This window comes from Empidonax traillii, unplaced genomic scaffold, assembly GCF_003031625.1.
Source record: "Empidonax traillii isolate 1590-97213 ecotype Southwest subspecies unplaced genomic scaffold, ASM303162v1 scaffold257:size1394852, whole genome shotgun sequence".
In the NCBI taxonomy this organism is placed as follows: domain Eukaryota; kingdom Metazoa; phylum Chordata; class Aves; order Passeriformes; family Tyrannidae; genus Empidonax; species Empidonax traillii.
This window is the reverse complement of record NW_020955450.1, coordinates 1,223,379-1,241,106: the sequence shown is the minus strand read 5'-3', so window position 1 is coordinate 1,241,106 and position 17,728 is coordinate 1,223,379. Positions and strand designations below refer to the sequence as shown.

At 43.7% G+C, this 17,728-nt stretch overlaps 1 protein-coding gene across 1 annotated transcript in view; it reads right to left on the bottom strand.

Moving 5' to 3' along the window:
• LAPTM4B (lysosomal protein transmembrane 4 beta) overlaps nt 1-3,294 on the bottom strand; it is a 56,511-nt gene extending 53,217 nt beyond the window's left edge. The window contains exon 1 of the mRNA XM_027889269.1: nt 3,133-3,294. Coding sequence (XP_027745070.1) covers nt 3,133-3,228 — 96 coding nt within the window. The 5' untranslated portion in view covers nt 3,229-3,294. The remainder of the gene's footprint in view (nt 1-3,132) is intronic.
• Between the last annotated feature and the right edge of the window lie 14,434 nt (nt 3,295-17,728).

The following is a 17,728-nucleotide window of genomic DNA, read 5'->3' as shown; positions in this document are numbered from 1 at the left end:
ATAATGCCTGTATTTAACATTGCAGCACCCCCTGTTCAGCTTTTCTCCCCAAGGCAGTACACTAGTTCCTGAAGTGCAGGTTTTTCTGCAGCCTGATTAGATATTCTTTTCAGGACATTTCCCCTGGCTGCTCCAAACTTTACAAGTTACTTTTTACACTGAAGTACCTCAATGCTCTGTGATAATATGTATATTGCATTCTGTGTGCTACACTGCAATACCACGCAACGCTGTGTTATATTGCTCTAGATGCAGCACCGATGGTTCTATCAGGAAGAAACTACTGAAACACAATAGCTATAGAAACATTAGCATTCTGAGATCCATTATGTTCTAAATAGAGCAAAGTTAAATATTTATTTCCCAGCTATTGATACTTTATGAGATCGTTGTGTCCATGGCTGCTCCGCCTGTGTTGGAAAAGCAGCGTTCCTACCCATGTGGAAAGAGCCCTCAACAACAGCACTGATGACTCCACCTGCACTCAGCTCCCACTCTCCACTATTTGTAGGACCCCAAGCATTCAATTAAAACATCAAAACTAAAGAGCTAAAGCATCATCTCAGAGAAATTCACTATTTTTTCCACATTTATTCAGGGATGACATTCTCCCTTCAGAAATTATTCTAACATAAAACCAGCTCAATATGTGAAAATGCTATTTTAAAAGCCTGCCCAAACTTCTGGTTTTTTCTGCCCAAAGCTACTGTTTTTTCCTCTTTCAGATGCCTCTACTACTGAATCATTGCAATCACAGTCATAGAATTAACCAAACTTACACTTCACAGGTAGTGAGATACAGAAGAGCAACAAAAAAACTATTCCATCTCTAGGGGAGTATTTTTTCCTACAGTAATTTTCTGTAAAGCACAAAGGCAAACCATACATAGAATATGTGTCGGTGTGGCAAAAAATCAAATGTATTTTTGTTTGAACTTAAGCTGAGGTACTGCTCATAGCTCATGTGTGGTTTGGAGTAATGCAAACACCCAAAATGCATGCAGAGAAAAAAAATGCCACCAGGACATCTATTTTTGTGTAAACCCTCAATAGCACATGGTGCAAATCATAATTGTTCTTCTGAGACAAAACAGTTTTTTTGAGTATAACTTTATCAACCAGACCTTTCAACCAGGTCCATTTATTCAAGGAACTACCCCTTCTTTATTGTTTCCTAACTTTGTAAGCTATCAAAGGTTTAGTATTTATTATAAACATGCATCTAAATCTCTATTATTAATGATTACATTTAGAAATCTAAATATTTGCAGTAGGGGAGGAAGCACAGAAATGCGCACCTTGACACATTATCATTTTGAAGTAATTCAGAAATCTGCCCTGAAAAATTTATGAAAGCAAAAGAAGCGAACCAGGAAGATGTATAAATCAGGAAATGCTACCCATTAGAAAAGAAAACTTAAACCCAATATTTTACTGCAAAATCCATGTGAACTTTGGGGCACTGGTATTTAAATGTTAATGACGTATTAGGTAACAATGTCTAAATGGCTGACAGGTTTCTCTTTGTATCCAAGCCTAGGTGATGCAGTTCCCTCTTCCTCAAATATCTTTAGGTCAGAAGAGCTAAAATACCTGTATCCCTGTCTTTGTGGAGCCAATGGGAAAAGACTTCATTCAGCTGAAGGCAGAAAAAATAACAAGCCACCTCGAAGAAACATTCAGAAACGTTCAAAACGTTTCAGGTCATACTAAAACTTACTGAAACTTCACTGCAGCCAGTCAAAGAGATGCATCTTTTACAATACTGTCAGTATTGCAGATACCACAGGCTGTGGACATTGCAATTAATTACATTTTATTAAACCAGGAACAAGAAATATTCAACGTATGCATAATTTTCTCAGTGGTGAAATATGTATTTTACAGGACACAGAGCATTTTATGTGATTTCTAGGACATAAATGTCAACCCAGCTTTTTTATTACACTGGTTGAATTTATTTAATGAGCTGTCCTACAATGGAGGCCAGCCCTGCATTTTTCACTTGCTTCTGCAGGGAATTTCTGTAGTGAGCAAATAAGCCTGGGTCTAATCTGCTTCCGTCTGCAATCATTTGAAAAACGATGCTTGGCAAACGGCTCTGCACAGCCTTGCCATCTGACGGAGACCAGTTCCTCAAACCAAGAGACTGAGCAGGCTGGGAAGTGCATCTACCTTACCTACAGCGACGAGCCAACTCTTTTTACTCTGCAAACCCTGCAACCATGGCAGGGCCAGCTCTGGGAAAGCTGCTTTTCCTGCACTGCTACCCAAGGGATGGAGAAACAATTGTCAAACACGGGAGGAACTGAGGGCTTAATTTGCCTCCAACTCACTTAGTCTTTTCCCTGGCTGAGTAACGGGGTGTCAAACAGCCTCTGGTTACCGATGGTAACCCGGGAACCTCCAGGGTCAATTCCTCACTCATGTCCTATAACCCCGGCAGAAGAAAGATGTCTTTCCAGTACCTGAGAACAACTGCCTGGAAGGTTTCAGCTCTATGCGGGGCAGACCAAAACACCACTGACAAACGATTATCTGCCAAACGAGATACAGCAGTGACGAGAACCCCTGACTGCTTCACGAAGCAGCGACCAGAGATGAAAAAAGGGATTTTCTGTGAGGTGCAGTCCGTGCAGCCCTGCTGGGGCTCCCGCACCGGCGGGGCCTGAGTGCTGCAGCCATCCCCGGCCTGAGGCACACAGCCCCCAAGTCTGGGGGCACCCCTCCCTCCAGGGGGCTTCAGTCATCGCATTTTCATCCCCCAAACAGCTTTTTCATTGAGATACAGTCGAGCCTGCCCGAGCATTGCATCTGCTGCCCCAGCTCCCCTGACCCTTAAACACGCACATGCTTCATGTCCCAGTTTAGGCGGAGCCGAGATCTCAGGCTGTGCCCCGCGGGGGGACGAGCCGGGGCTCAGCGGCGGGAAGCGCCGGAGCTGCCTGCGCATTTCGCTGTTGTAACAACATGACTGCCTCCAAAAACCGCCTGGGCTCCCGGGGGCAGCCTGAGCTGCTGCGATGGGCATCGCCCTCCACGGAGCCCCCGCTCACACCGCCCCTGCAGCCGGTGCCGAGCGCCCGGAGCGGGGGCCACCCCCGCGGGACGGGGAGAGCCGGGGGCGCTTACCAGGTACCAGACGCCGAGGATGATGGTGCCGGTGCGGACATGGCAGCAGAGGCAGCAGCTGTTGGAGTAGAAGCGCGCCCAGGGCGAGCTCAACATCTCCGCGGTTCCTCGGGCTCCGCGCCGTTCCGCGCCTCTGGCCGCGCCGCTCCGCGGAGGTGGGGCCGGGCCGAGGTGGGGCCGGGCCGCGCCGGGGCCGCCCCTCCCGGCGGGCGGGACCAGCACACGGGCCCAGCCCAGGCAGGGCCGCGGCGTAAGATCTGTGGACCTCTTGGGGACCTTGACCTGTCCCCGCTGGAAAACCTGAAGCACGGGGGGCTTTCAGAACATGAAGTCTGGGGAATTCCGCGGGCTGGCAGCCTGGCCGCGGCCTGCGGCGGGTGTTGGGCAGGTGCCGCTCTCCTGGGCGCCCTCCCGCTCCTCCTCTCCCCACACGGGCTCTTCTCCCTTGGAATGACCCCGGTGAGGGCGAGCCCGGGTCGATGCTTCCTTGGCAAAGGCTCATCTCGCTCCTTTAGCTCGTCTCGCAATTCTTGACTGGCATAGCAACAGAAATAAACTCTATTTCACTATAAAGACAGACAATACCGGAGGAGATCATGGAATGCTTTGAATTTTCCCCAAATTTGGGAGCAACGAACATTCAGTTTCTTCACAGTGCCCTCCTAATCCACTGCCAAAATTGCTGCTACTAAGGAGGCTGTAATTGCCCCGTGTAACTGATACACAAGGTAACATCAACCTCATTGCCGCTACCTGATGGGGCGTGGGGGAAGCAGCACTGGAAGGACCCATTGCTGTGTATTCAAGCACTGATGCAGGTTTGAGCTAAACTTCCTACCAAGCAGCTGAATTTCCATGTTTTATTATTTGAGACGTGTATCATCCTCTGGAGGAAATACCAAAGAATATTCTAACAGGAGGTCTGTATGTCTACCCTTACCCTTAGCATAATTATTTACTGCCATCCAACTTGGCTTTCTACCAAATCCCACAATTTATCATCAAAATATAACATTGAAAAGTACTCCAATGCGTCTCTATATGGTTGCTTTGGGGCTCTTCATTATTTCATACATACATCTGCACAGGACAGGAACTTAAAGATAAAAGCTAACTTGGCAAGGAGGAAAGTTTCTAACTATGCCTTATCCCTACTTGTAATGCTGTTAAAGTAAATTAAATTAAAAATATTTTAAGTAGGAACTTTACATAGCCTATGTTCTTAGTTTGCCCTTAGAAAACTTTCAGGGGTTTGGCAGGGATTTTTTTTTTTTTTTTTGGCATAAAGAGAAAAGCCACTTGACATTGAATTTATAATTTTGACTGGATTATATGTATAAGCCAAATATTGTATTTGCAAGATTCATTTTCAAAAATGAAACTAAAATTGTAGTAAAATGAATCAGGTATACTGGCAAAATAGAGGGACCAAAGGAAAATCCTAAACTATGAGGTCTGGACTATCTCTCTGGTAACCTTGAGAGACCTTGTCCTTTAATACCGGAAAGTAGGCAAGTTAGAGACAAAATCCTTATATGTATGCCTTTTAAATGCACATAGAAGTTAAAAGCATCTGCTTCATGAAAGTTATCTGATCAAGGACCTGACCTTTTCAAAGCAAGGGGGGCAATAAATAAAGAAGGATTCGATAAACAAGGACCCACAGTTGCAAACCTGGTGGACAAGGGACAAGGGAGACAATGCCAAAACCCAAAAGTCTCAGGTTACTGATTGATGGGCCATTGAAGAGCTCCATAAGAAACTTTGGACAGGGTCACCTGGAGTTTGTAACTGATAAGGGTCAGACAAGTAGACAAAACTTTGGAAGGAATAATTAGAGGAAGGGGATCAGGAAGGAGGAAGGGGGAGGATCAGACAGAAAGGGGGATAATGGGGTTAAGTAACGTGTTAAGTCTGACGGAGCTCTCTGCTTGCTCACCCTCTCTTATGGAAGCTTTAACTGTCTCTCTGTGTAGTCTCCACTCTCCGCATAGCATGTGTGGGGGCTGTAAGGAGCAAGTGCCAGCTCCTGAGGGGTTCAGGTGAAGGAGGGGCTCAGTGACAATGGCTGGAGTGGACCATGGGTCACAGCCTGATGCCGGGGGTGGGTTATTCACTTGCAAGCATCAAGCTGGACCAGCTGGTCTATACTTGGGTCTTCTGCGAGTCCTACATGTAGGAGGCACAGATGAAGATTGCACCTTGTCTGTGGCCATCTGTGCAGCTGTCCCTGTTGAGGTCCTGTGTCTGCAAATGGGAAAGCAGCAGCTGCATCCCTCAGACTGGGATGGGCACAACAATCTGGGCTTTAGCAGATAGGCAGGAGAAACTCCAGGCCCTGGAGACAGTCACTGCTTATAACATCTCCCAGCACAACCGTCATCTCTGCAAGGAGAAACGAACTTCATGTCTGCTTTTGCTTATGGTCTCCCATCAGCTTGAACCTCCATATCCTCAGAAGAGAAAGGAGGGAAGAATGAGGAGATGAACATTAATCACTTCAGAGCAGTTTCCTGTATAATTATTAATTTCCATTCAAAAAGCCTGATGAGAAAGATCAGGAAACATTAGGCTTCATGTAACACTCTTGATTTATAACCAACTGCACTTGGTTTGCTTGAAGAGGTTTTGGTTGCCGGGAGGCTTCAGAGCCTGAGTATTGCTTACACTTACTGATCCATAACCACAGTCTCCGTAGGTAAAGCCACCATGCCATTCACTTTGCCTTATAAAACTAGAAAGGACAAACACTTTTTACTGATTTGGCTGAGTCCAGCTTATCTGATCTTACACCCATATGGTGGAAGATCATTTAAGATGCAATGGGGAGTTCTGAACTGGATGACACCTCAGTTTTGTCAAGGTTCTTAGAGGTACAAGAGACACTCCAGATTGTCATCTTTGTACATCAAATCTGAACAGGACCAGTATCGCTGCCTCACTCAGAAAAATGATATAAACTCAAGTGAATCAACGGCCTAATTGCAAGCATTTGTTTTAGTTGTGCTAAAAGTAGATAATCTTTCCAGTGGGATCCATGATATGGTAAGAAATTTTTCCAAAGGAACATTCAGTGCTGAAATTAAACACTGCACACACCCTTGCTCAGCCAGTGGTCAGCGTGAAGGCTGTAGGATTTATCCAGAAGAGAAATGCAGACCCATGGGCCCCACCTGCCCCTCCTTACCACAGCAGAGCTGTAATCACTAAACTCATTTCAGACAGCTTCTCATTCCCCGCAGCGCACCCTGAGAGCTACACTAGCTAACTGGGGAGGGACCCAGCCCAACTTTGCTCCATTGCCAAGAAATTCTCTGTGCTGCAAGCTGTTAAAAAAATCCAGTATATTCTGTGTCCTGCTTCAGCTCTGTACTCCCCTGTGTGTTCCCTATGACCTTCTCACTCCAGGGACAACTTCTTACTCCTGCCAGAGGATGCTCTGATCCATTTGGCATTTTCTTGTTCTTTCTAGTTCTCACTAAAATTGGTTACTGGTACTTCCCAACTTTTTCAATACTTATCTGAACAAGATTACTGGAAGAGAACAGTTGGCTCAGAAGCTACTCCTTGTTCCCACCTTTTATCTGTACTCACAGTCCACAGAGATGGTGCAGCATAGTTCAACTGGCTTTGAATAATTCAATTACATTGTTGCCCAGCATTGCCTACGGCACGTAAACAAAAGGGCAGCTCAAGGGAATCCCATCTTCTGCTAGTGGGATTAGCCACAGTGCTCCAGACGGAGCAGAGGCATTGTTACTTGTTTTGTATTTGGCCAGGATAAGACAAGATAAGAAAAGGGTTAAACATTGTCCAGAAACCAAGGTCTGCATATTGTCCTTGGGCACAGGGAGGTGACAGCATTGGGAAACTGACTGTGATTATAGTAAAGAGTCACTTTAAGATTTTAAGCTTTTGTTCAGCTTGCTCCAGAGCTTGTGTTTCATGATGGCTGCAAATGATTCAAGTATGAAATATTTAATATGACTAAGTTTAAAAAACACCCATGCTTTCTGAAAAAAAGTACGCCTCTAAATAAAAGTCTGGCCCTATCTCTCTGCTGCAAAGACTGGCCAACAGGCAATCAAATAGGACTGCTGGCATGATTCAGATTGGGTTCAAGAGGCCATTTATTCGCCTGGTTTGTGTAGAAAAGATCAGAGTGAGAATAGTATTTTCTCTCCAGCATGTTACAACTCAGAATACATTTTAGAAAACCATTGCAATGACAGAGTTTGGTGTGCAACTGCTCAACTTCTTGCACAGAGCTAGTCAAAGTCTCATATTTCAATACCAAACAACGGACAACAAATGGTTAGTTGGTTTTTGGTGATTTTGTTTCATCTTTCTTTTATTTTTTTGACTTCTAAAAATTATTGAGAGAAATGCTTCAACCTTTTAGCTCTCTACTGGGATATTTTGTCATGATTTGCCTCATAGAAAATAGTGATTCTAATATCTTGGAAAACGGATGTACTTACACATTTTCTTTGCTGATGGAAGTGCATTTGCAACTCTAGCTTCCTTGGGCCACAGCTTCTTAATTCTATTTTAAAGTTGCTGGTTATAAAAACCTTATCATTAAAATATTATGATATGTTGCCCTGCCAAGAGCTTAAATGTTCTCCAAGGAAAAGCTTGCTTTAGTGCATCCTTCCTTTCCCCCTTTTCTGACTTGAAAGCATCTCAGTTTTGCTGTGAAGATATAGGACTCAAGAAGGCTGATGGGTTCTGCAGTACACTGAGATCCAGCTCTTTTTTCTCCTGGCCTTCCCATTCACGCCAGCCTCACAGATTAATTTTAACATTTTGGGTGAGAAGAAATGATCTGTGCTACATTAAGTAGAAACATCAAAAATAGGTTAGGCAATTATCTAATATTTTGCTTGGCAGTACATTTGCAGTTTGGTAACATGTACTGGAAGCCTATCTTCAGGTACAGTGTGCTTTCCACAGGCTGCAGTCTCCTCAGAGGCATATCTGCTGCAGCACAGAATGCCTGCTTCCAAAAGTATCTGCCTCTTCTGTGTACAGTGCCTTTCTCCTCTCCCTTGTCCATGCTGTTCTTTCTGAGGCACTTTTGCACAGGGTTGCCAGAGGCTCAGGTTTTGCTTTGCAGAACACACATAACACTGGGGTTAGAGCCTGACTGTGCCGGTATCATAGCAATAAAGAACATCAGTTTTCTCTCCTTTTGCCTTGAGAAGTCTGTTAATTTCTGTAATCACTTTAGTTCTCCCAGCTAAACCTTGTACCCCAACACTTCCATACCCCTTACACCAAGGGGGATGGAGGAACTTTGGCTCCCTGCCTGCTGTTGGCTCAGCATGCTCACAGCATGCCTGAAGATATTGGGAAGTGGGGACACCATCACTGATTAAAACTGTTATCAACCAAATTGATAAGTGCAGATGTCCTGGATCCAACTAAATTCATCACCTCTTCCTCCATCAGGCTAATGAGCCCTTTAGCATCTCATATCCTAGTAATTTCTACTCTACATAAACTCTTTTCCAAGTCCTTTTGATAAATTAATTCTCTGCTCAACAGACACTGCTTCAAGTCCTTTAAGTAAGTTTACTGTTTCTCTCGCTAGTGTGGGGATCTAAACAGTTTTGTAAAAGCCTTTAAAACTGTAGGAATCAGACATAATAGCATTTATTTAGTTAATGGACACAGTATTGGGATTGTTCCCTCCATTCCTCTTCACTACACAAATTAAAACATCCCGAGATTTACACTTGACCTTTTACGACACCGACCCAGTGGAAGGTCATGCTTGGAGGTTTTTTTGTCTTTTGGCCTGAATGCTTATGCTGGATACAGTATTAAACTGACTGGGACATTTTATCCATAATCTGTAGCCAATTATAGAACATAAATTACAGCATACGAGGATGAGACAGGGTTGTTGGATAAATTGGTTGTTGTGTTGCCAGCAGTCTCTCTGCTTGCCAGATTGCTTGAGCAAAGGAAATTTCAGTGACAGGTTTTAATACCCTGTTGAGTTTGTAGTCAGAGAGGTCACAGGTCTTTGATTGATAGGAAAGGCAAACCTTCTAAGAAAAGCTAATATACATCAAATAACATTTATTTCCTTTTAGTTCCATTAGTTAGATTAGTTAATGTTTAATTCATGGATTCAATTGAGTATGCCTCAACACTGGGAATGTTGCCAGATTTTATTCCTTTTTTCACTATGTGATTATAGTTTTTTTCCCCTTCTTTTAAAAGCTTACTGTTTTTTCTTTTGATAAAGAAAAATGTGGATAGTTTTGATCCTCAAGCATGTTCTGTTTACATATCTGTTTGGATTTTTTTTTGCTTATATCTAGCAGAAGTCATGATCGTTTTGTCTTCTATCAGCAGTCTCAGTCCAGTGATAAATCATCATCTTCTGTTCTATAGAGAACCTATACTATTATAAGTAAATAAGAATTAAAACAACACATCTTCCATAATTAATTTATTACTGCCTGTAACTTACACAAGAAACACTTCCCAGTTTTGTATCTTTAGATGCCAGTCGGGTTTCAAGCTGTAACTCACCACTTTACCTGGGGGCCTGCTTTCCCACAGACTTTCCCACAGATGCACTTTAAGTCAAACGCACCAAAAAACCGAGCTTTGCACTATCACCAGATTTAAAGTAACTGAATAGTATCATCCTCATTGCTTTGAATATCTGTGGAGTTATCCCTCTTTTCCTGCTCTCTTCCAAGTCTGCTGGACTCTTGAGCAAACTCCAGGGCATACCATCCAGTTCTTGTCACCAGTGTTCACCACAGGCGGTGATTTGCCATGGAACTTTACAGAAACTTCCAGTCTCACGTGTATTTTTTTTTAAGCTAAAAAAGCACTTAACTTTCTCATAGTGTTACATCCTCTGCTCATTTATCCATTTACTACTTATTATGGAGCCCCCAGTGGAGATCACTTGCAGCCAGCCAAGCCTGTAGACTGTGTTGTAGGAGAGGGTGGCTTTTTGCTGTGAAAATGTCAACTGTTTTTCCCCTTCAGTCGTCTGTCCTGAATTCCCTTGATGATTGATTTGCTGAGCACACGATAGCAATTCAAACACAGTTAGCCAATACCTGCCTTTTTCTGCAGCCCATGCAGAGGCAAACTGCAAGTACTGTACATGCAATGTAACACCTTTTATATATACTATATGTAATTACAGGTCCATGACATGTCCTTCATGAAGTGCAAAGGTATGGCACATATTGGTTTTGCTACTTCAAGAGCAAGGGAAATGCTCCTGTACAGTCCTGATGGTGCAGAAAGTTTAATTGGATTGTTTGTTCCAGTTTATAAATCTTTTGTATGTATTAGGAAATGCAGCTAGGAAATTTAGATTTAAAACTACGTAAAAGGTAGCCAGCAGTGCCAGGTGTATGTTCAAGGTAGTAAGACTGAAGCTTTCTAATACTGCATATTTTATATTGTGTCTTCTAAAGAGAAGAATATCAAGGCTGCTAATATTCTTCTCATTGTAGAAACCAACAATACACTCAGCTTTTCTTTATCACAATCTGCTCCAAAACGTCCTCCTAAGATCTCTCACGCCAGAAGTAACATTGATAATTTAAATCATATGTCTAATTTTTCGTCATTTGACAACTGATCCCCAAGTGCAGTATATACATCACTTCAAAAGCATGTCTCACAATCACACTGCTTTGTGCTGTGTCCCAATATAGGTTATCAATGTATATTGCTCTAAAGCATTTTATAGACATGCACATCTGAACATGTTTGATTATAGCCTGAAGCAACTTTGGGAAATCCTGACTGAGCCAACATTGCAGAGATGTCCCAGCTCACATTGGAATTCAGTACTGGACTAGTAAAGGCACAGAAAAACTGCGATTTGCAATACAACACAATTCTAACTCCTCATCTCCATTGCAACTCATTTAGTGCCAAACACCTATGTACAAACCTTCGGGACTCAAGTGGCTTAGTCTTAGCAATTGGAAAACCCATCTCTGCAGACTAGAATGATACCAATTTGGAGAGCAGTACCTCCTATCTCAGCATCTCATTCAGCCAGTGTTTAAAGTGATTCTGACACTCCTCTGCAATTAAGTCAAATTCAGTGGGGCAAGCTGGTAGGTGTGTAATAGTTCAATGCCACTACTATGTGTCCTGCAGCTTCCTTGCTGCACATTCTTGTAGTGAAGCAACTATCACTCTTTGCTCAGCCTCTCAGTATCCAACCTCCTTTCCATTTTTAACATAAAAATCACCAACATGACATTCTCCAAACCCAAGCATACTTTGAAAATGCAAATCTGCATATTTTTCCCTTTCCCCTTTGCTGTTTGATGAGCCTTTAAACCACTTAACTGCCACTCAGCATAGCTCCATATTTGTAAACAGCACCCCTCACTGAGAGTTTTACCATGCTGATGGAGACATCCTTATTCCTGACAGAATACCTTGCTGATAGTTCACTTCATTTGGAGTGGGGCTGAGACACTGATTTACCATTAAAAAAAACCTAACAAAATTTGCAGTTAGGAATTCTTCCCTCAGTTAAACTTGTCAAAATGCCTCCTTTGAGATGGACTGCTCAAGAAATATTTGGAATGATTAAGTCTAAAGAGTTTAAAGCCTCAAACTATTACATCATCCATTCAGTAGCAACATAAAGCAGAAGTGAAACACTGTGTGAAAGATAATGTGTGATGTTCTCAAGAGACGTTAACATTACATTAAGTCTTCACATAAGAAAATCTGTTCCAGCATGATCACAGAATCATGGAATCGATCAGGTAGGGAAAGATCTCTGAGATCATCAAGTCCAACCCATGACCCAACACCACCCTGTCAACTAGATTATCGCACTAAGTGCCACATCCAGTCTTTTCTTGATATGTCCAGGGACAGACAGTGACTCCACCATCTCCCTGGGCAGCCCATTCTACTGTCTGATCACTCTCTCTGTAAATAATTTCTTTCTAATACCTAACTTAAACCTCCCCTGGCACAGCTTAAGCCTGTGCCCTCTTGTCCTACTGCTGATTGCTTGGGAGAAGAGACCGACTCCCACTTGGCTACAACCTCCTCTCAGGTAGCTGTAGAGAGTGATGAGGCCTCCCTTGAGCCTCCTCTTTTCCAGACTAACAACTCCAGCTCCTTCAGGTGCTCTTACAGGACTTGTGCTCGAGTCCCTTCACCAGCCTCATTGCTCTTCTTTGGACACTCTCTATCACCTCAATGTCCTTCCCAAACTGAGGGGTCCAGAACTGGACACAGTACTCAAGGTCCGGCCTAAATAGTGCCAAGTACAGGGGAAGGATCACTTCCCTGCTTCTGCTGGCCACACTGTTCCTGATACAGGCTAGGATACCATTGGTCTTTTTGGCCACCTGGGCACACTGCTGGCTCATGTTCAGCTTCCTATTGATTAGAACCCCCACGTCCCTTGCTGTCTGGCTGCTCTCCAGCCACTCTGTGCCCAGCCTGTAGCGCTGCAGGGGGTTGTTGTGGCCAAAGTGCAGGACCTGGCACTTGGCCTTGTTAAACATCATAATTGGATTCAGCCCAACTCTCCAGTCTATCCAGGTCCCTCTGCAGAGCCCTCCTACCCTCCAGCAGATTGACACTCCCCCACAGCTGTGTGTCATCTTCAAATTTGCTGATGATGGACTCAATCCCCTCATCTAAATCATCGATAAAGATGTTAAACAGGACTGGGCCCAGCACTGATCCCTGGGGGACACCACTGGTGACCGGCCACCAACTGGATGCAGCCCTGTTCACCAGCACTTTCTGGGCCCGGCCCTCGAGCCAGTTCCTGACCCAGCACAGAGTGCCCCTGGTCCAAGCCATGGGCTGCCAGCTTTTCCAGGAGTGTGCTATGGGAGACAGTGTCAAAGGCTTTGCTGAAGTCCACACAGAGACATCCACAGCCTTCCCCTCATCCACCAGGTGGGTCACGTGATCATAAAAGGAAATCAGGTTGGTCAGACAGGACCTGCCCCTCCTTTTAAACCCATGTTGGCTGGGTCTGATCCCCTGTCCGCACCGTAGATTTTCTCTGGCAAGACAGAGCAATGAATCTCAGAGGCATCCTAGTACAAAGTCAAGATTTTTAGTGATGGAATTACTAGTGTAAATTGAAGGACTTGTGATTCTGATTCACATGTTGACCTTGTGCTGCACAACACATGTTCTGCCTCAAAGTGAACAGGCAAAAAGTTATTTCCTGATGTGACACACGACTTCTGACCAAGTTTGACCATAGTCTAGTATTCACATGATGTGACTGCAGAAATCCAAAACACATGTTTTTACATATCTTTGGATATGTAAAACCTGCCTCTCTCAGTAACCCAGGCTTTGGAACCCTTCAATCATGTATCTCTACAAATTGTGTTTTATATTCAAAGCAGCACAAGTTAAAGTGTTTTAATAATTATAAAAACAATCACTAAACCTGCTGTTCTGCATGCCTACTAAGGACTCGCAGAGAAGGAAATGTTCCTAAAACATCACAAAGGAATTCCACAGTTAAGCATCCAAGCATGACTTGGATGACTTTGAACTGCTTCTCTGTAGCATATGAATATAAAATAGCACAGTATTGATTTGCCTGCTCAATTCTATCAAGTGCTGAGCCCACTCCAGAAAAGCACTTAAATACTTTTTAGTACTAGTATTACTGTTCAAAAGTGTTCAATACCTAGGTCAAATCTGAGTAACAGCACTTTTGTTTATTAAAAAGAGCGGTTCCTCTTTTTTTTTTTTTAATTAAATAATCACATAAGTTCAGAGCAGACAGCTATTTGAAGTCTGTCTCTGAAAACTGCAGAGAAGAATTTCAGCAAAATGAAAGAAAATATTTTAAATTTCCACAATTAAGACTTTTCAAATGTTTTAAAAATAATCAGCTAGGCATGATGGTGACAGACGGTAACCATGAAGGTGGACCCTCACCTGTAAAAGACAACTGTGAGAGTTTCATCCTTAATGTAACAGCAATATTAACCCTACTCTACACAGGCCATAGACTTTCCCACTTATGGAAAGACAGGTAGCAGACATTTAGAATTTTACAGTAGTCTGTTTCTGTTCATAATTTTTTCTGCACTCAGACAATATGGAAGCACAACTGGCCAGCCTCATAGTATTTGGTGATTCCCTTTTTTTTCCTTAAAAACAAAATCCCACCTCATTCAAATGCAAACCCAGTTTTTTATGCTTAGTCTGAGAGATCTTCTAGAGGTTTCACAGTCCCTCAGTTAAGGCACAACATACAGCTCCAAACTCATTGGGCACAGAGGAGGACTCATCATTGGGTTACCTGGCAAAACAGGTGTGTCTGTATGAGGAACACATACAGTCCTCCAGCTTGTCTGGATAAGAGTTCCACAAAGTTACCTAAGATTGGATAAAGATCTGGAAGGAAGCTCCAAGGAAAGCCTTCTGGCTGCAAAAACAGTTTTGCCAACTACAGTCTCATGCTAGGATACTTCAAGCTTACATTCAGGAAGAGATTACCTTGCCAGTCAGCTTTGAATAAGCAAGAAAAGTAACCAAAGTGAACAAAGGAGAGAAAACAGGAGTTTCGGCATGTGCTAGACACTTCAAATACCTCAGCTCCCAAGGCATGGATTATTATGGATACATGAAGTATCAGCTTTTTCAGGCAGCCCTTCTCTTCCTAGGGAAGCACAATGGAAGAGCAATTGGCAGTGATGCAGCCACACTTGGGAGCCTTTCAGGAGTTGTATGTGTGCAGATCAAATGACAAAAGGTAAGAGGGCTCGGCAGAAGGGAGAGTGAACTAGACAGCCTGAGCTCCCCTGAGTATTTTTTAAATGAAGTTTAAGGAAATACCTAATCACAATGTATACAAATAAGGAATTCCTATAGGGAATAGCTTTTCATTAGCAAACTTAATAATTTTCCACTTTATATTATTTAGTTAGTTGAAGCTATAAATAAGATAACTTTAAATTAGGATGACTTAACTCTTGCAATCAATCTAAAATCTACCCTGTGTAGCTTTTCATAAATTGTAACATTGTCTCTATCCCATTTAGAAAGATGTTGCCTCCTTTCTAGTAATCAGAGATCACAGAATACCAGGTTGGAAGGGACTTCACGGATCATCTGATCCAACTTTTCTTGGAAAAAGCATGGTCTAGACAAGATGCCCCAGAGCCTTGTCCAGCCAAATTTCTAAAGTGTCCAATGTTGGGGAATCCGTAACTTCCCTGGGGAGATTATTCCAATGGCTGATTGTTCTCATTGTGAAAAATTTTTCTCGTGTCCAATTAGAACCTCCCCAGGATTAACTCGTACCCATTCCCCCTTGTCTTTTCCACATAACTCCTTGTAAATAGGAACTCTTCATCTTCTCTACAGCCAAAATTTAAAGACTGGATCATGGTGATAAGCTCTCCCCTAAAACTTCTTAGGCTGAACAAACCCACTTTTCTCAGACTTTCCTCCAGTGACAGACTTCCCAGTCCTGTTTCATCTTTGTTGCTTTTCTCTAGATCCTCTCCAGCCTGTCCACATGTTTTCTGCATAGTGGGCACCAAAACTGAACACAGTATTCCAGGTGTGGCCTGACGAGTGCTGAGCAGAGTGGGATAATGACTTCTTGATCTCTGCTGGTGATGCTCTTGTGGATGCAGCCCAGCATCTTGTTGGCTTTCTTTGCCACAGCAGCACACTGTTCACTGATATTGATCTTATCGTCCACCTGGATTGTCCTCCTGGATTCCCAGGTCCCTTTCCACAGAGCTGCTCCCAGCTGGGTAGATTCCAGCCTGTGCTGCACTCTTGGGTTATGTTTTCCCAGCTGAAAGACCTTACACTTGTTGAACTTCACCAGGTTCCTGTTAGACTATTTTTCCAGTCTATCCAGGTCTTCTTGCAGGGTGGCTCTCCCTTCCCACTCAGGTTGGTATCATTGCGAAACCTCATCAAGGTACACTTGAGCCCACCTTCCAGATCACTTATGATGATATTTAACAGCACTGGGTCCAACATCGATCCCTGGGGGACTCCACTCATGACAGGGTGCTGGTTTGAAAAGGAGCTATTTACCAAGAACCTTTGAGTGCTGCCTGCCAGCCAGTTCCCCACCACCACATGGACCACTGGTCCAGACCATAGCCCATCCATTTCTCCAGGAGGAGGCTGTGGGAAACTACTGAAAGCCTTGGAGAAATCCAGGTAGACAATACCCACCACTCACCCCACATCAACCAAACCGGTTACTTTGTCACAAAGGGTCATCAGGTTTGTCAAGCATGATTTGCCCTTGATGAATCTGTGCTGGCTTTTCCCAATCCCATCCTTCATATCACTTCTGACAGCCCCCGGGAGGACGCATTCCACAGTTTTGCCAGGGACTGAAGCAAGACTAATGTGCCTGTAATTTCCTGAATCCTCATTTAAGTCCTTCTTGGAGAAGGGAGTGACATTATTCTTCCAGTTCTCTGGGACATCCCTCCAACTCCACAACTTCTCAAAGCCAATGGAGAGCAGCCTTGCGATGGTATCAGCCAGTTCTCTTGACACCTTCAGGCAACAAATGGCAGGGCCCATTGGTTCATAGGGATCAAGATCCTGAAATAGCTCACAGACTCTCTCCTCCTTCACTGACAGTGGTGGGTCTGTGTTTGCATCAGCCTGGATTTTTCTTCCCAAGGCTGGGGGCCCAGCAGTGCTGGCGAAGACAAAGTGAAGGAAGTGTTGAGAACCTCTGCCTTTTCATCGTCAGTGACTAATTTATCTCTCTTATTTATCAGCGGGACAATATTTTCCTTCTGCCTGTCATTTCTGTACCTGAAGAACCCTTTCTTGAAGTCTTTGGCATCTCTGGCCAAATTCAATTTGAGCTCAGCTTATTTTTTTCTAAGTGCATCATCGGCTGAGCTTTTTCTTTCCTAATTGCATCCCTGCACAACCTAGCAATGTCCATGTAGTTTTCAACAGGTATTGACCCACTTGATCTCTGGTATGCTTTGCTTTTGAGCAGACTTAGCAGCTCTAAGTTAAGCCAAGGGGGTCTCTTGCTCCACCTACTTCCCTTATCTTTAAAGGGGATGAACTATTTTTGTGCTTTCAGAAGTGTGTTCTTAAAAACATCTAGCACTCACTTGCTTCTTTACCCTCTGTGGAATCTTCTCATGGAATCCCTCCCTTCTTGAGAAGACTCACTCTGCAGGAATTTCAGACATGGTTGCAGGTATTTCCCACACTGCCTCTGCGTACAGGAGAAAATGGGAGGTTACTGATCTTTCACAGTGCCTTTGGAGGCAGAGCAGCAGCAAACCTTGCACATCTCCTCGGATACACACCCAGCCACTCAGCCGCGGACAGACCATCAGTTGATACAGCTCCTACTCTTTTGGCTGACTGGCTGCAGTTCAGAAAGGCACTGGTCTGCAGCGTCATGTCCTCTTCAAAAGACACACTAAAGCCTGACTGGCTGAGAGCAAAGCCAAGTTACAGAATCACATCAGAGAGGAGTTATCTCCCATCCAGAGCTTTGCTTGCAGACATAGTTCAAGGCACGACTTCATTTGTTAGCCACATAGGCAAGGATGGCCAAGGAAATAGCAGT